The 20,221-nt window shown below is 44.1% G+C and overlaps 1 protein-coding gene across 2 annotated transcripts in view; it reads right to left on the bottom strand.

The window, feature by feature from the left end:
* LOC124396317 (nucleus accumbens-associated protein 1) overlaps nt 1-19,477 on the bottom strand; it is a 22,534-nt gene extending 3,057 nt beyond the window's left edge. Inside the window, exons 1-3 of one of the 2 annotated variants that reach the window (XM_046865403.1) lie at nt 19,266-19,477; nt 8,211-9,233; nt 906-1,076 (exon numbers count right to left, since the gene is read on the bottom strand). In XM_046865403.1, coding sequence (XP_046721359.1) covers nt 906-1,076; nt 8,211-9,204 — 1,165 coding nt within the window. In that variant the 5' untranslated portion in view covers nt 9,205-9,233; nt 19,266-19,477. Of the gene's footprint in view, nt 1-905; nt 1,077-8,210; nt 9,234-18,589; nt 19,065-19,265 lie in introns of those variants that run through there. The other variant, XM_046865402.1, reaches the window with a different exon arrangement.
* Nucleotides 19,478-20,221: the final 744 nt, after the last annotated feature.

The following is a 20,221-nucleotide window of genomic DNA, read 5'->3' as shown; positions in this document are numbered from 1 at the left end:
AGAGTGTAGTTTAGGTGTAGAGTGGGTGTGGTTGAGGTATAAAGTCTAGTTAAGGTGTAGAGTGTAGTTAAGGTGTAGAGTGTAGTTTAGGTGTAGAGTGGGTGTGGTTGAGGTATAAAGTCTAGTTAAGGTGTAGAGTGTAGTTCAGGTGTAGAGTGTAGTTTAGGTGTATAGTTAAGGTGTAGTGTAGTAAAGGTGTAGAGTGGTGTGGTTGAGGTATAAAGTCTAGTTAAGGTGTAGTGTGTAGTTAAGGTGTAGAGTGTAGTTTAGGTGTAGAGTGGGTGTGGTTGAGGTATAAAGTCTAGTTAAGGTGTAGAGTGTAGTTAAGGTGTAGAGTGTAGTTTAGGTGTAGAGTGGGTGTGGTTGAGGTATAAAGTCTAGTTAAGGTGTAGAGTGTAGTTCAGGTGTAGAGTATAGTTAAGGTGTAGTGTAGTAAAGGTGTAGAGTGGGTGTGGTTGAGGTATAAAGTCTAGTTACGGTGTAGAGTGTAGTTAAGGTGTAGAGTGTAGTTTAGGTGTTGAGTGGGTGTGGTTGAGGTATAAAGTCTAGTTAAGGTGTAGAGTGTAGTTAAGGTGTAGTGTGTAGTAAAGGTGTAGAGTGTAGTTAAGGTGTAGGTGTAGTTAAGGTGTAGAGTGTAGTTAAGGTGTAGGTGTAGTTAAGGTGTAGGTGTAGTTAAGGTGTAGTGTGTAGTAAAGGTGTAGAGTGTAGTTAAGGTGTAGGGTGTAGTTAAGGTGTAGAGTGTAGTTAAGGTGTAGTGTGTAGTAAAGGTGTAGAGTGTAGTTAAGGTGTAGAGTGTAGTTAAGGTGTAGTGTGTAGTTAAGGTGTAGAGTGTAGTTAAGGTGTAGTGTGTAGTTAAGGTGTAGAGTGTAGTTAAGGTGTGATGAGAGTAAAGAGTGAGCTGTAACCTGTGACGAGCTCCAGTTTCTCAGCAGGGTCGCCCTCCTCATAGAGTTTGGGGTGGCAGCGGTTTCCGATCTGAGCGATGAGTTCTGCAGGGAGAGAGGCCAGGTCCTGACGTCCACGCATTCGACTCCGAGTCTCAGAGTGATCCGGGAGTGCCTCCACTCTCTCGCCCGCTAAAGAGAGAGAGAGAGAGAGAGAGAGAGAGAGAGAGAGAGAGAGATTCATTAACACATTCTCTTCACCATCTGCTCAGGCTTTATCTCAAAACTCTCCACCTATTTTCAACACTAATGTCTGTCACTCATTCACTCACAGAAACACCCCAACACACACACACACACACACACACACACACACACACGGATCTAAAGCTGCTTTTAGACCAGTTCTAAATTTATGTAACGAATTATTCTCAAAGTTGAAACTATATATTAAAATGAAGATGAGATTTTAAATATTTCCCACAATGCCCTTTAGTTTTCATAAATGCAGCAACACTGACGCCAAAATTGATTTACACTGTTTAAAAAAACTGTACAATTACTGAGAATAACAGCTGTGTGGTTCTCAAATGCATCAAACTCTATTTAAAACTCATTTTCATATCTCACACAGTGTTCATATGAAACCTGTTAGTGACCAATCACAATTCTATACAATACAAACATATTCCTGTGTTACAGTGTTACTGTGAATTAATCAATGAATATAGTAACAAATGTATTGAGAATAACGAGTGTATTAACGAGTATATTATTGAGTATAATAAGGTGTTTTGGTGAGTGTATGATTAAGTATAACAAGTGTATTAACGAGTGTAACCAGTGTATTAACGAGTGTATTATGGAGTGTATTAACGAGTGTATTATGGAGTGTATTAACGAGTGTATTATGGAGTGTATTACGAGTGTACTATGGAGTGTATTAACGAGTGTACTATGGAGCGTATTAACGAGTGTATTGTCGAGTGTATTAACGAGTGTATTATGGAGTTTATTAACGAGTGTATTGTCGAGTGTATTATGAGTGTATTAACGAGTGTACTATGGAGTGTATTAACGAGTGTATTATGGAGTGTATTAACAGTGTATTATGGAGTGTATTAACGAGTGTATTATGGAGTGTATTAACGAGTGAACTATGGAGTGTATTAACGAGTGTACTATGGAGCGTATTAACGAGTGTATTGTCGAGTGTATTATGGAGTTTATTAACGAGTGTATTGTCGAGTGTATTAACAAGTGTATTATGGAGTGTATTAACGAGTGTATTATGGAGTGTAACCAGTGTATTAACGAGTGTATTATGGAGTGTATTAACGAGTGTATTATGGAGTGTATTAACAAGTGTACTATGGAGTGTATTAACGAGTGTATTATGGAGTGTATTAACGAGTGTATTATGGAGTGTATTAACGAGTGTATTATGGAGTGTATTAACGAGTGTACTATGGAGCGTATTAACGAGTGTATTGTCGAGTGTATTAACGAGTGTATTATGGAGTTTATTAACGAGTGTATTGTCGAGTGTATTATGAGTGTATTAACGGTATTATGGAGTGTATTAACGAGTGTATTATGGAGTGTATTAACGAGTGTATGGAGTGTATTAACGAGTGTATTATGGAGTGTATTAACGAGTGTACTATGGAGTGTATTAACGAGTGTACTATGGAGTGTATTAACGAGTGTATTATGGAGTGTATTAACGAGTGTATTAACGAGTGTATTAACGAGTGTATTGTGGAGTGTATTAACGAGTGTATGGAGTGTATTAACGAGTGTATTATGGAGTGTATTAACGAGTGTATTATGGAGTGTATTAACGGTATTATGGAGTGTATTAACGAGTGTATTATGGACTGTATTAACGAGTGTATTAACAAGTGTATTATTGAGTGTATTAACGTGTATTATGGAGTGTATTAAAGAGTGTACTATGGAGTGTATTATGGAGTGTATTAACGAGTGTATTATGGAGTGTATTAACGAGTGTATTATCGAGTGTATTATGGAGTGTATTAACGAGTGTATTATGGAGTGTATTAACGAGTGTATTATGGAGTGTGTATTATGGAGTGTATTAACGAGTGTATTATCGAGTGTATTATGGAGTGTATAACGAGTGTATTATGGAGTGTATTAACGAGTGTATGGAGTGTATTATGAGTGTATTAACGTGTATTATGGAGTGTATTAACAAGTGTACTATGGAGTGTATTAACGAGTGTATTATGGAGTGTATTAACAAGTGTATTATGGAGTGTATTAACGAGTGTACTATGGAGCGTATTAACAAGTGTATTGTCGAGTGTATTAACGAGTGTATTATGGAGTGTATTAACGAGTGTATTATGGAGTGTATTAACGAGTGTATCAACAAGTGTATTATGGAGTGTATTAACGTGTATTATGGAGTGTATTAACGTGTATTATGGAGTGTATTAACGAGTGTACTATGGAGTGTATTAACGAGTGTATTATGGAGTGTATTAACGAGTGTATTATGGAGTGTATTATCGAGTGTATTATGGAGTGTATTAACGAGTGTATTATGGAGTGTATTAACAAGTGTATTATGGAGTGTATTAACGAGTGTATTATGGAGTGTATTAACGAGTGTATTATCGAGTGTATTAACGAGTGTACTATGGAGTGTATTATCGAGTGTATTATGGAGTGTATTAACGAGTGTATTATGGAGTGTATTAACGAGTGTGTATTATGGAGTGTATTATCAGTGTATTATCGAGTGTATTATGGAGTGTATTATGGAGTGTATTGGCGAGTGTATTATGGAGTGTATTAACGAGTGTATCCAGTGTATTAACGAGTGTATTATGGAGTGTATTAACGAGGTGTATTATGGAGTGTATTAACGAGTGTATTATGGAGTGTAACCAGTGTATTAACGAGTGTATTATCGAGGTGTATTATGGAGTGTAACGAGTGTATTAGCAGTGTATTATGGAGTGTATTATGGAGTGTAACCAGTGTGTGTGGCAGCTCAGTGGTTAAGGCATTGGGCTTTGGATCAGAAGATCACAGGTTCAAATCCGCTGCCACTGCTGGGCCTTGAGCAAAGCCCTAAAACCTCCCTGCTCAGTTGTAAGTCGCTCTGGATAAGGGCGTCTGCCAAATGCCGCAAATGAAATGAATGGAGTGTATTAACGAGTGTATTATGGAGTGTATTAACAAGTGTATTATGGAGTGTATTAACGAGTGTATTATGGAGTGTATTAACGAGTGTATTATGAGTGTATTATCGAGTGCATTAACGAGTGTACTATGGAGTGTATTAACAAGTGTATTATGGAGTGTATTAACGAGTGTATTATGGAGTGTATTAACGAGTGTATTATCGAGTGTATTAAAGAGTGTACTATGGAGTGTATTATTGAGTGTATTATGGAGTGTATTAACGAGTGTATTATGGAGTGTATTAACGAGTGTATTATCGAGTGCATTAACGAGTGTACTATGGAGTGTATTATTGAGTGTATTATGGAGTGTATTAACGAGTGTATTATGGAGTGTATTATCGAGTGTATTATGGAGTGTATTATCGAGTGTATTATCGAGTGTATTATCGGTGTATTATGGAGTGTATTATGGAGTGTATTATGGAGTGTATTATCGATTGTATTATGGAGTGTATTAACGAGTGTATTATCGATTGTATTATGGAGTGTATTAACGAGTGTATTATGGAGTGTATTAACGAGTGTATTATGAAGTGTATTATCGAGTGTATTATGAAGTGTATTATCGAGTGTATTATGGAGTGTATTATCGAGTGTATTATGGAGTGTATTATGGAGTGTATTATGGAGTGTTACCAGTGTATTAACGAGTGTATTATGGAGTGTATTAACGAGTGTATTATGGAGTGTATTATCAAGTGTAACCAGTGTATTAACGAGTGTACTATGGAGTGTATTAACGAGTGTACTATGGAGTGTATTAAGTGTATTGTCGAGTGTATTAACGAGTGTATTATGGAGTGTATTAACGAGTGTATTATGGAGTGTATTAAGTGTATTGTCGAGTGTATTAACGAGTGTATTATGGAGTGTATTAACGAGTGTATTAACAAGTGTATTATGGAGTGTATTAACAAGTGTATTATGGAGTGTATTAACGAGTGTATTATGGAGTGTATTAACGAGTGTATGGAGTGTATTAATGAGTGTATTAACGAGTGTATTATGGAGTGTATTAACGAGTGTAACCAGTGTGTATTAACGAAAGTGTATTATGGAGTGTATTAACGAGTGTATTATGGAGTGTATTAACGAGTGTATTAACGAGTGTAACCAGTGTATTAACGAGTGTATTATGGAGTGTATTAACAAGTGTATTATGGAGTGTATTAACGAGTGTATTATGGAGTGTATTAACGAGTGTATTATGGAGTGTATTAACGAGTGTATTATGGAGTGTATTATGGAGTGTATTAACGAGTGTATTATGGAGTGTATTAACGAGTGTAACCAGTGTATTAACAAGTGTATTATGGAGTGTATTAACGAGTGTATTATGGAGTGTATTAACGAGTGTAACCAGTGTATTATGGAGTGTATTATGAGTGTATTAACGAGTGTATGGAGTGTATTAGAGTGTATTATGGAGTGTATTATGGGTGTATTAGCAGTGTAACCAGTGTATTATGAGTGTATTATGGAGTGTATTATGGAGTGTATTAACGAGTGTAACCAGTGTATTAACGAGTGTATTATGGAGTGTATTAACGAGTGTATTATCGAATGTAATGAGGTGTTTTGGTGAGTGTATTAACAAGTGTATTAACGAGTGTATTATCGAGTGTAATATCGAGTGTATTATGGAGTGTATTATGAGTGTATTATCGAGTGTAATATCGAGTGTATTAGCGAGTGTATTATGGAGTGTATTATGGGTGTATTATGGAGTGTATTAACGAGGTGTATTATGGAGTGTATTATCGAGTGTATTATGAGTGTATTATCGAGTGTATATCGAGTGTATTGTGAGTGTATTAACGAGTGTATTAGCGAGTGTATTAATGAGTGTATTATCGAGTGTAATGAGGTGTTTTGGTGAGTGTTTTATCGAGTATAACGAGTGTCTTAACGAGTGTATTAATGAGTGTATTATCGAGTGTAATGACGTGTTTTGATGAGTGTATTAACGAGTGTATTATCGAGTGTAATTAGGTGTTTTGATGAGTGTATTATCGAGTGTATTATCGAGTGTAATGAGGTGTTTTGGTGAGTGTATTATCGAGTATAACGAGTGTATTATCGAGTGTATTATTGAGTGTAATGAGGTGTTTTGGTGAGTGTATTATCGAGTGTAATGAGGTGTTTTGGTGAGTGTATATCGAGTGTAATGAGGTGTTTTGGTGAGTGTATTATCGAGTGTAATATCGAGTGTAATGAGGTGTTTTGGTGAGTGTATTATCGAGTGTATTATCGAGTGTATATCGAGTGTAATGAGGTGTTTTGGTGAGTGTATTATCGAGTGTAATGAGGTGTTTTGGTGAGTGTATTATCGAGTGTATTATCGAGTGTAATAAGGTGTTTTGGTGAGTGTATTATTGAGTGTAATGAGGTGTTTTGGTGAGTGTATTATGAGTGTATTATCGAGTGTAATGAGGTGTTTTGGTGAGTGTATTATCGAGTGTAATGAGGTGTTTTGGTGAGTGTATTATGAAGTGTATTATCGAGTGTATTATCGAGTGTAATAAGGTGTTTTGGTGAGTGTATTGAGTGTATTAATGAGTATTATCGAGTGTAATTAGGTGTTTTGATGAGTGTATTATCGAGTGTATTATCGAGTGTAATGAGGTGTTTTGGTGAGTGTATTATCGAGTATAACGAGTGTATTATGGAGTGTATTGAGTGTAATGAGGTGTTTTGGTGAGTGTATTATCGAGTGTAATGAGGTGTTTTGGTGAGTGTAATATCGAGTGTAATGAGGTGTTTTGGTGAGTGTATTATCGAGTGTATATCGAGTGTAATGAGGTGTTTTGGTGAGTGTATTATCGAGTGTATTATCGAGTGTAATATCGAGTGTAATGAGGTGTTTTGGTGAGTGTATTATCGAGTGTAATGAGGTGTTTTGGTGAGTGTATTATCGAAGTGTATTATCGAGTGTATTATCGAGTGTAATAAGGTGTTTTGGTGAGTGTATTATTGAGTGTAATGAGGTGTTTTGGTGAGTGTATTATGAGTGTATTATCGAGTGTAATGAGGTGTTTTGGTGAGTGTATTATCGAGTGTAATGAGGTGTTTTGGTGAGTGTATTATCGAGTGTATTATCGGTGTATTATCGAGTGTAATAAGGTGTTTTGGTGAGTGTATTATTGAGTGTAATGAGGTGTTTTGGTGAGTGTATTATCGAGTGTATTATCGAGTGTAATGAGGTGTTTTGGTGAGTGTATTATCGAGTGTAATATCGAGTGTAATGAGGTGTTTTGGTGAGTGTATTATCGAGTGTAATGAGGTGTTTTGGTGAGTGTATTATCGAGTGTATTATCGAGTGTAATGAGGTGTTTTGGTGAGTGTATTATAGAGTGTAATATCAAGTGTAATGAGGTGTTTTGGTGAGTGTATTATCGAGTGTATTATCGAGTGTAATGAGGTGTTTTGGTGAGTGTATTATCGAGTGTAATGAGGTGTTTTGGTGAGTGTATTATCGAGTGTATTATCGAGTGTAATGAGGTGTTTTAGTGAGTGTATTATCGAGTGTAATGAGGTGTTTTGGTGAGTGTATTATCAGTGTATTATCGAGTGTAATGAGGTGTTTTGGTGAGTGTATTATCGAGTGTAATGAGGTGTTTTGGTGAGTGTATCATCGAGTGTAATATCGAGTGTAATGAGGTGTTTTGGTGAGTGTATTATCGAGTGTAATATCGAGTGTAATGAGGTGTTTTGGTGAGTGTAATATCGAGTGTAATGAGGTGTTTTGGTGAGTGTATTATCGAGTGTATTATCGAGTGTAATGAGGTGTTTTGGTGAGTGTATTGAATGTAATTTATCTGCAGAACGGTGACATGACTCTCCTCTTAAACATCTTTCAGTTATTAATAAAGTAAATGAACAGTTGTATCTATTATACACCACTGCTGCAGTTTAAACAGCTGTCAATCAAAACCTCACGGGCCAATGGGAAGCCATTCTCATAAAGCCCACCCCCTCAAATAAAAACACATTATTAACTGAAATCATTAACAGATGTAAAGGGATGAAATAACACACCGTGTACACATCATTAGTGTGTGGTTTCGTTAGATCACGTGTTCTAAGTTAGCGTGTAGCGTCTCACCTGCAGCGCCCATGTTGAGCATGCTGTACATGGTGTACATGTTGCAGATCTGCCTGTACTGTTCCTCAGCCCCGTCCTCTGCCGCCTCTTCTTCCTCCTCATCATCGTGATAAGAGATGGGAGAGTCGCTGGTATAAGCACTCACAGTGCCAGGGCTAGTGCCCTCGGGGGTGGCGCTGCTGCTGGAACCATTCCCATTGCCGTTAACGTTAGCGGCATGGCCTCCAGGTCCCACGCCCATTCCTACAGCCAGTCCCTGTGGCTGGATCGCACTACCACGCATTGTCTCCTGCGAAAATCGTGCCGCCTTGCGTCCACCGGATCCCCCAGACGCCCCGGTACCGTCCCGACTCCCACCTTCCCAAAGACGCTTGGCCACAGGAGTGCAGACCACAGAGTAGGGTGAAACCTCGGGCTGCTCGGCCTTCACTCGGGACACAAGAGGCAGCGGGGTGAGACAGGACGCAGGGCGGCTGGTGGCAGTCACTGCTACCCCTCCTCCTCCTCCTCCGTTGGCCGAGACACTGACTGTTGTCTGAGTAACTGGACTCTGAGGTTCAGATGGTGGTGTTTCCTCGACGTGGAGGCCCTGAGAGTCACAGCTGGGTGAGCTGACCTTCAGGAAGAACTCTGTGCCTTTCTCCATAATCTGCTGGATCTGCAGGAAGCCAGCAGTGTACATGAGGAGGAACTGATCGCCAACGTTCATGCTGAGGCGGCCTGTGTAGCAGAAGGCCAGAATCTGCTGGAAGCTCTGAGGCTGAACAGCGGGCGGCAGCTCCACCACGGCCGGGGCTTTGCTCCCAGCACCACTGTTGAAGAGGTCACGGAAGTATGCGCTACTGGCTGCCAGTACGGCCCGATGCGCCTTGAAGGCATGGCCTTTCACCACCACAGACACATCACAGTACAGGCCCTGTAGCCGCTGCTCATTCAGACACTCCAGAACGTTGTTGCCAAAGTTGGGGATCGCCATCTGAAGAGTCTGAGCCATGGCGCTACGGCCGGCACCACCACGGAACTCTAAGGGGAGCAACAAGACAGAAATTACTCCATCAGGAACATTACAGAACTGAAACACTATGAATAATGTCTTTGGAATCTTTATGATCTTTTGAGTGTTTATTTCAGAGGGTTTGGAAAATCACAAAATAACTTTTTGATGCAGAAAAACTAATTTTCTTCAGTTTGGTCACTGCTAGTTTCTGCTCGCTAGTCAAGACTTCCAAACCAGAAGACTCACAACTCACTCCTTACAATAACATGAAACCACAGCGTTCTGCTTCTGCTGAGCTCACACACATTCACTACTGCCATCTAACAATCTGATCATCAGGTGAGGCTGAATCTCAACCAGCAAAAACACACACTCTCTAAGGTTAAACATCACACATTTGTGAAAAAGCTTTCAATCGATAAAATTGTTTTCACTCTTCCTGGAAGTTTACCATCCTGATAACGAGGTTCCTCTGCATTATGAGTCTTACAGAGTCACTGAGAAGATATTGTGCTTTGGAACAGCGCCAACTGATTCTCAGCGCTTGGACAGAGTAGAAATGGGATCAGTAGGTATTTAATAGTGGATGGGAAGCTGGAGTCAGACACTGTGCTTCCACAGAAAGGTTCAAGGTTAAAGGTCAAGCTTATAAACCAGTCAGTAAGAGCTGAGAGAAACCTTCAGGACCTTCGTCTTTCAAACACACATCTTGAAGATTTTCAGTGTGTGTAGAATCACAAAAATCACTTTGGAAAAGAACAATATGAACATTGAGTTTTTCGCATCCAAAGAATTTTATATATTATTTGTATTTGTTTATAACAACCTACAAACAATCCATAGAACCTACAGAACAATCTACGAAACCATCAGAATCAACAACCTAAATATCATGCAAAGCAACCTACAGAACCCACAGAACAGCCTAAAGAAAACACCAACACAACCTGTAAAACTGTACACCCACACAACAACCCACACAACAACCTACAAAACACAGCAGGTCAGAGCACACTGCATGTTTGATTCTCTTTCTGCAGGTTACTTGATTGACAGACAGTTAATCCTTAATCCTGAGTGTGACCACAGTGGGGTGAGAACACACCCAGGTTCTGCTCATGATACACTGTGTATGTGTATGTATGGATGTTTGTGTATGGATGGATGTGTGTGTGTGTGTGTGTGTGTGTGTGTGTGTGTGTGTGTGTGTGTGTGTGTGTGTGTGTGTGTATGGATGGATATGTGTGTATGGATGGATATGTGTGTATGTGTGTATGGATGGATGTGTGTGTGGGTGTATGGATGGATGTGTGTGGGTGTATGGATGGATGTGTGTGTGTGGGTGTATGGATGGATGTGTGTGTGGGTGTATGGATGGATATGTGTGTGTGGGTGTATGGATGGATGTGTGTGTGTGGGTGTATGGATGGATGTGAGTGTGTGGGTGTATGGATGGATGTGAGTGTGTGGGTGTATGGATGGATGTGTGTGTGGGTGTATGGATGGATGTGATGTGTGGGTGTATGGATGGATGTGTGTGTGGGTGTATGGATGGATGTGTGTGTGTGGTGTATGGATGGATGTGTGTGTGGGTGTATGGATGGATGTGTGGGTGTATGGATGGATGTGTGTGGTGTATGGATGGATGTGGGTGTATGGATGGATGTGTGTGTGGGTGTATGGATGGATGTGTGTGTGGGTGTATGGATGGATGTGTGTGTGGGTGTATGGATGGATGTGTGTGTGGGTGTATGGATGGATGTGTGTGTGTGGATGGATGGATGTGTGTGGATGGATGGATGTGTGTGTGTGGGTGTATGGATGGATGTGTGTGGTGTGTATGGATGGATATGTGTGTGTGTGTGTGTATGGATGGATGGATATGTGTGTGGGTCTATGGATGGATATGTGTGTGTGGGTGTATGGATGGATATGTGTGTGTGGGTGTATGGATGGATGTGTGGGTGGGTGTATGGATGGATGTGGGTGTATGGATGGATGTGGGTGTATGGATGGATGTGTGTGTGGGTGTATGGATGGATGGATGTGGGTGTATGGATGGATGTGGGTGTATGGATGGATGTGTGGGTGGGTGTATGGATGGATGGATGTGGGTGTATGGATGGATGTGTGTGTGGGTGTATGGATGGATGTGTGGGTGTATGGATGGATGTGTGTGGGTGGGTGTATGGATGGATGTGTGTGGGTGTGTATGGATGGATGGGTGTGGGTGTATGGATGGATGGATGTGGGTGTATGGATGGATGTGTGGTGGGTGTATGGATGGATGTGGGTGTGGGTGTATGGATGGATGTGTGGGTGTGGGTGTATGGATGGATGGATGTGGGTGTATGGATGGATGTGTGGGTGGGTGTATGGATGGATGTGTGGGTGGGTGTATGGATGGATGTGTGTGGGTGGGTGTATGGATGGATGTGTGTGTGGGTGGTGTATGGATGGATGTGTGTATGGATGGATGTGTGTATGTGTGTGTGTGGATGGATGGATGGATGTGTGGGTGGGTGTATGGATGGATGTGTGGATGTGTGTGATGGATGGATGTGTGTGTATGGATGGATGTGTGTGTGGGTGTATGGATGGATGTGTGTGTGGGTGTATGGATGGATGGGTGTGGGTGTATGGATGGATGTGTGTGTGTATGGATGGATGTGGGTGTATGGATGGATGTGTGTGTGTGGGTGTATGGATGTGTGTGTGTGTGGGTGTATGGATGGATGTGTGGGTGTATGGATGGATGTGTGGTGTATGGATGGATGTGTGTATGGATGGATGTGTGTGGTGTATGGATGTGTGTGTGGGTGTATGGATGGATGTGTGTGTGTGGATGTGTGTGTGGGTGTATGGATGGATGTGTGTGTATGTATGGATGGATGTGTGGATGTGTGTGTATGGATGGATGTGTGTGTGTGTATGGATGGATGTGTGTGTGTGTGTGTATGGATGGATGTGTGTGTGTGTGTGTATGGATGGATGTGTGTGGTGTATGGATGGATGTGTGTGTATGGATGGATGTGTGTGTATGGATGGATGTGTGTGTATGGATGGATGTGTGTGGTGTATGGATGGATGTGTGTGGTGTGTATGGATGGATGTGTGTGTGGGTGTATGGATGGATGTGTGTGGGTGTATGGATGGATGTGTGTGGGTGTATGGATGGATGTGTGTGGGTGTATGGATGTGTGTGTGGGTGTATGGATGGATGTGTGTGTGGTTGTATGGATGGATGTGTGGTGTATGGATGGATGTGTGTGTGGTTGTATGGATGGATGTGTGTGTGGTGTATGGATGGATGTGTGTGGGTGGGTGTATGGATGGATGTGTGTGTGTGGGTGTATGGATGGATGTGTGTGTGGGTGGATGGATGTGTATGGATGGATGTGTGTGTGTATGGATGGATGTGTGTGTGGTGTATGGATGGATGTGTGTGTGTGTGGGTGTATGGATGGATGTGTGTGTGGGTGTATGGATGGATGTGTGTGTGTGTGGGTGTATGGATGGATGTGTGTGGGTGTATGGATGGATGTGTGGGTGTATGGATGGATGTGTGTGTGGGTGTATGGCTGGATGTGTGTGGGTGTATGGCTGGATGTGTGTGGGTGGGTGTATGGATGTGTGTGTGTGTGTGTGTATGGATGGATGTGTGTGTGTATGGATGGATGTGTGTGTGGGTGGGTGTATGGATGGATGTGTGTGAGATCAAATCTAAATATTCGTCAAGCTGCAGGTAAATTAAGAACAATGGTAAAGTCCTAATGTCAAACAGAGAGACTTCACTGGAGGGTATAGAGGGGTAAAGAGGCTCCTCAGGGGAAAGAAGTGCCCTCTTTGTTTATAACTCACTACCTTACACACACACACACCAGACAAAACGGCTTGTTTACAGTTGGCCAACACACACACACACACACACAAACTTGCCGAAGGGGGTGCTTCTTAAATAAACCTCAGGCCTCACAGTGTGTGTGTGTGTGTGTGTGTGTGTGTGTGTGTGTGTGTGTGTGTGTGTGAGTGAGAGAGAGAGAGAGAGAGAGAGAGAGAGAGAGAGAGAGAGAGAGAGAGACTGTCTGCATGTGTGGTACAGAACAGAAAAGGCAGACAGGAATCTCTCTAAAGAATCTGACATGCTGTGGTCCAACTGTAATGCAATTAACACGCAGCTGAAACAAACACAGAGCTTTGCTGAAGAAAATCCAAATTTAATCAGCAGCATGAACCCCACAATCAACCACACACTGAAGCTCAACCTCACACCAAACCCCACAATCAACCACACACTGAAGCTCAACCCCACAATCAACCACACACTGAAGCTCAACCCCACAATCAACCACACACTGAAGCTCAACCTCACACCAAACCTCACAATCAACCACACTGAACCTCACACCAAACCTCAATCAACCACACACCAAACCTCAACCTCACACCAAACTCACAATCAACCACACTGAAGCTCAACCCCACAATCAACCACACTGAACCTCAACCTCAACCTCACCAAACCCCACAATCAACCACACACTGAAGCTCAACCTCACACCCAACCCCACAATCAACCACACACTGAAGCTCAACCTCACACCAAACCTCACAATCAACCACACACTGAAGCTCAACCTCACACCAACCCCACAATCAACCACACACTGAAGCTCAACCTCACACCAAACCTCAACCACACACTGAAGCTCAACCTCACACCAACCTCACAATCAACCACACACTGAAGCTCAACCTCACACCAAACCTCACAATCAACCACACACTGAAGCTCAACCTCACACCAAACCCCACAATCAACCACACACTGAACCTCAACCTCACACCCAACCCCACAATCAACCACACTGAAGCTCAACCTCACACCAACCTCACAATCAACCACACTGAAGCTCAACCTCACACAACCTCACAATCAACCACACACTGAAGCTCAACCTCACACCAAACTCACAATCAACCACACACTGAAGCTCAACCTCACACAACCTCACAATCAACCACACTGAAGCTCAACCTCACACCAACCCCACAATCAACCACACACACTGAAGCTCAACCTCACACCAAACCTCACAATCAACCACACACTGAAGCTCAACCTCACACCCAACCCCACAATCAACCACACACTGAACCTCAACCTCACACCAACCTCACAATCAACCACACACTGAACCTCAACCTCACACCGAACCTCACAATCAACCACACACTGAGCTTTAACCTCACACCGAACCCCACAACCAACCACACACTGAAGCTCAACCTCACACCAAACCTCACAATCAACCACACAATGAACCTCACACCGAAACTCACAATCAACCACACACTAAACCTCAACCTCACACCGAACCTCACAATCAACCACACTGAACCTCAACCTCACACGAACCCCACAATCAACCACACACTGAAGCTCAACCTCACACCAAACCTCACAATCAACTGCACATTGAAGCTCACACCAAGCTCACAATCAACCACACACTGAGCCTCAACCTCACACCAAACCCCACAATCAACCACACTGAACCTCAACCTCAACCTCACACCGAACCCCACAAGCAACCACACTGAACCTCATACCAAACCTCACAATCAACCACACACTGAGCCTCAACCTCACACCGAACCTCACAATCAACCACACTGAACCTCAACCTCACCCCACAATCAACCACACACTGAAGCTCAACCTCACACCAAACCTCACAATCAACTGCACATTGAAGCTCACACAAGCTCACAATCAACCACACTGAGCCTCAACCTCACACCAAACCCCACAATCAACCACACACTGAACCTCACACCAAACCTCACATCGAACCTCAACCACATGTTGAACCTCAACATCAACCACATATTGAACCTCACAATCAACCACACACTGAAGCTCAACCTCACACCAAACCCCACAATCAACCACACACTGAAGCTCAACCTCACACCAAACCCCACAATCAACCACACACTGAAGCTCAACCTCACACCCAACCCCACAATCAACCACACTGAAGCTCAACCTCACACCAAACCTCACAATCAACCACACACTGAAGCTCAACCTCACACCGAACCCCACAATCAACCACACACTGAAGCTCAACCTCACACCAAACCTCACAATCAACCACACACTGAAGCTCAACCTCACACCCAACCCCACAATCAACCACACACTGAAGCTCAACCTCACACCAAACCTCACAATCAACCACACACTGAAGCTCAACCTCACACCAACCCCACAATCAACCACACACTGAAGCTCAACCTCACACCAACCCCACAATCAACCACACTGAACCTCAACCTCACACCAACCTCACAATCAACCACACACTGAGCTCAACCTCACACCAAACCTCAATCAACCACACACTGAAGCTCAACCTCACACCAAACCTCACAATCAACCACACACTGAAGCTCACACAAACTCACAATCAACCACACACTAAACCTCAACCTCACACCAACCTCACAATCAACCACACTGAACCTCAACCTCACACAACCCCACAATCAACCACACACTGAAGCTCAACCTCACACCAAACCTCACAATCAACCACACACTGAAGCTCAACCTCACACCCAACCCCACAATCAACCACACACTGAACCTCAACCTCACACAACCCCACAATCAACCACACACTGAACCTCAACCTCACACAACCTCACAATCAACCACACACTGAGCCTCAACCTCACCGAACCTCACAATCAACCACACACTGAAGCTCAACCTCACACCAAACCTCACAATCAACCACACACTGAAGCTCACACAAACTCACAATCAACCACACACTAAACCTCAACCTCACACCGAACCTCACAATCAACCACACTGAACCTCAACCTCACCGAACCCCACAATCAACCACACTGAAGCTCAACCTCACACCAAACCTCACAATCAACTGCACATTGAAGCTCACACGAAGCTCACAATCAACCACACACTGAGCCTCAACCTCACACCAAACCCCACAATCAACCACACTGAGCCTCAACCTCACACCGAACCCCACAAGCAACCACACTGAACCTCATACCAAACCTCACAATCAACCACACACTGAGCCTCAACCTCACACCAACCTCACAATCAACCACACTGAACCTCAACCTCACCCCACAATCAACCACACACTGAAGCTCAACCTCACACCAAACCTCACAATCAACTGCACATTGAAGCTCACACCAAGCTCACAATCAACCACACACTGAGCCTCAACCTCACACCAAACCCCACAATCAACCACACACTGAACCTCACACCAAACCTCACATCGAACCTCAACCACATGTTGAACCTCAACCTCACCCCACAATCAACTACACATTGAACCTCAACCTCACCCCACAATCAACCACACTGAACCTCAACCTCCCACCAAACCTCACAATCAACCATACACTGAGCCTCAACCTCACACGAACCCCACAATCAACCACACACTGAGCCTCAACCTCACACTGAACCCCAACCTCACACCAACCACACACTGAACCTTAACCTCTCACTAAACCTCAACCCCATGATCAACCTCAACCTCACACCAAACCTCAACCTCACAACGAACCCCACAATCAACTGCACACTGAGCCTCAACCTCACACGAACCTCACAATCAACCACACACTGAGCCTCAACCCCACAATCAACCACACACTGAACCTCAACCTCACACCAAACCCCACAATCAACCACACTGAACCTCAACCTCACACCGAACCTCACAATCAACCACACTGAACCTCATACCAAACCTCACATCGAACCTCAACCTCACACTGAACCTCACACCAACCACACACTGAGCCTCAACCCCACAATCAACTACACATTGAACCTCAACCTCACACAGAACCTTACAATCAACCACACACTGAACCTCAACCTTACATCGAACCTCAACCTCAATCAACCACACACTAAACCTCAACCTCACACGAAACTTACAATCAACCTCGCACTGAACCGCAGCCTCAGAGCGAACCTCAACCTCACACTGAACCCCAACCTCACACCAAACCTCAACCACACTGAACCTCAACATCAACCACACACTGAACCTCTACCACACACTAAACCTCGCAATCAACCACATCCGCACAATCAACCACACACTGAACCTTAACCTCTCACTAAACCTCAACCCCATGATCAACCTCAACCTCACACTTAACCTCAAATTTACAGGCAAACTCACACTTGAACGCACACTGGACCCCACACACAACCTCAATCCGAACTCTACCTGAAGCTCACAATGAACCCATGAGTCATCAGAGGAAGTGTACAGTTCTCCTAATAATTCACACCTGATATACAATGTGTGAACATCTCAGCAGACATGGGTGTGTCTTCATGATGTAATCCTACAAATTTCATGAACACACACACACACACACACACGCGCGCGCGCGCGCACACCTCGGCTTACACACTGATATAGTAACTGATGTAGGGGGCGTGGCCAGAACACTACAGGGTGGATCCCCAGCTAAAAGGATTCCAGAGAGTATGCTTTGAAAAACTTTAGAGGAACATTTAAAGAACGATTTGCTTGGGCTCCAAACAGGAGGGTTTATAACATGATTATAACGTGAGTCCTGCAGGACCTTCATTACACCTTTACAGTTTTTAACTGCAGCATTACGCTTTGTTTATTTATGAGGAAATGTTCTCAGACTGGTCCACACCAGTGCGCACACACGCGTCTGTATGAGGAGAACCCTCTGGTCTGTTCAGGTCAACTCCAGTAAAACTACTGTGACGGTTACTTAAAAGTTCTTAAAGAAGCTGTGGAATGTTCTGACAGAACCGAGTGATCAGGATTCTACACAACACTACACACTCACGCGCACGCACACGTCTGAGTTGTGTTGAAGTGATCGGGTTGTGTAGTGAGACATTATAAATAACACACTGAAGATCTCTCACACACAGCGCTGCAGTTCGGTGTGCACGTGATCGGAACCGGACCGTGTGTGTGTGTGTGTCAGGATAAATCAGTCAATGACTCAGACCTCAGGTCTCGCGCTGATGTGGCTGGAGCAGCGGTTCTCAATCCGGCCGTGACCGCTGTGTGCCAGGCAGGCAGTCGGGGTGTGTGTGTGTGTGTGTGTGTGTGTGTTCGCGCAGGCACGTTGCGTGGGCGCTCGCCGACGCCAAAACACACGGTTGAAGAAGAAGAGCTATAACACACGCAAAAAACGAGGAAACGCGGCGGAGTTCGGTATGCGCGTACCGCCGTGCCCGCGGTGTGTGTGTGTGTGTGCCACTGCAGTACGGGTCGTGTGGCGCGCGCGGCGTCCGGAGGCCTGCACAAACCTGAGATCGGCCACGCGCTTCAGCTCCCGACGGCGGAGAGAGAACCCGGTGTGTCTCCGCGTCCCGCGCTGCTCCCGCCCGCAGAAACAGTGTTCAGGCTTGTTCACATGCTGTCCCCGGTCCCCTTTACGGTCTCTTGTCCCCTGCACGGTCCCCGGTCCCTGCACTGTCTCCGGTCCCCGCACCGTGTCTCACTCCACACACATCAACAGGTCATCCCGGGACACAGCCAGGCGAGCCGGACTCAACCACTGAGCTCTCAGCGGCGGGGGGAGACACACACAGCTGCGAGCGCTAAACACTCTGCCAGCGGCGTCTCGGGAGTCTCACACAACGCCAAGACACGGTTTACTACCGGAAACACCAAACCGAACCGCGCTTTACACACACACACATCTTTAATTTTACTACACACTCTGCCGGCATCAGCGCACACCCCGCCGCAGCTGTCAGGCCTGAGCCGGCCGCCATGATCCGGAGGTCCGCGAAGTGGTTAAACTTTTTGTCGGTACCGCTCGTCTGCGCCCCTCCCCCACCACCGGGCCCTCCACCACCACCGGCCCTTTACCGGGACCTCCACCGGGACCTCCACTGGCCCCACAACACACCACCGTCTCCACCAACACACTGACGGCGCCCCGGTTTCCCTCACACACTTCACACACAGGATACTCACCCCCGAGCTCGAGCCGTTACCGAGTGTTCACGCGAAGCAGTCCGACACACACTACATGTACACACACACTGTACACACACCCGCGCGCGCTTTGTGTCTCTCCCTCAGATACAGCCATTCATTGTAGGCTCGAGGCCGCGATGTCGATCACAGAGCGCTCGAGCGCCACTTTCTCTCCCAGCGGGATCACGAGCGCAGAGACACAGAGCACAGCGCGCGCCTCACCGGGTTGCCAGATCACACCTACTGTTACTTGCGCATACACACACACACACACACACACACACACACACACACACACACACACACACACACACACTGTACTGCATTTCGTACACACACTGTATATACACTACAAACACACTAGACACTGTACTACACTCTGTACACATACTGTACTACACACACACACACACACACACACACACACACACACTGTACTGCATTTCGTACACACACTGTATATACACTACAAACACACTAGACACTGTACTACAGTCTGTACACATACTGTACTACACACACACACACACACACACACACATTATATACACACTGTACATACACACACACACACACACACACACACACTGTACTGCATTTATACACACACTGTACACACACACACATTATATACACACATTATATACACACATTATATACACACTGTACATACACACACACACTGTACACTATATACACACTGTACATACACACACACACTACACACTACACACTATATACACACTGTACATACACTACACGCACGTTACACTGTACTACACACACTATATATACACACTGTACACACTGTACATACACTACACACTATATACACACTGTACTACACACTATATATACACACTGTACATATACACACACACTATATACACACACTGTACACACACACACTATATATACACACTGTACATACACACTGTACTACACACACACTA

The sequence above is a fragment of the Silurus meridionalis genome, chromosome 14 (assembly GCF_014805685.1).
Source record: "Silurus meridionalis isolate SWU-2019-XX chromosome 14, ASM1480568v1, whole genome shotgun sequence".
Classification (NCBI taxonomy): domain Eukaryota; kingdom Metazoa; phylum Chordata; class Actinopteri; order Siluriformes; family Siluridae; genus Silurus; species Silurus meridionalis.
Note: the sequence above shows the minus strand (reverse complement) of the source record. Positions and strands in the feature narration are given on the sequence as shown.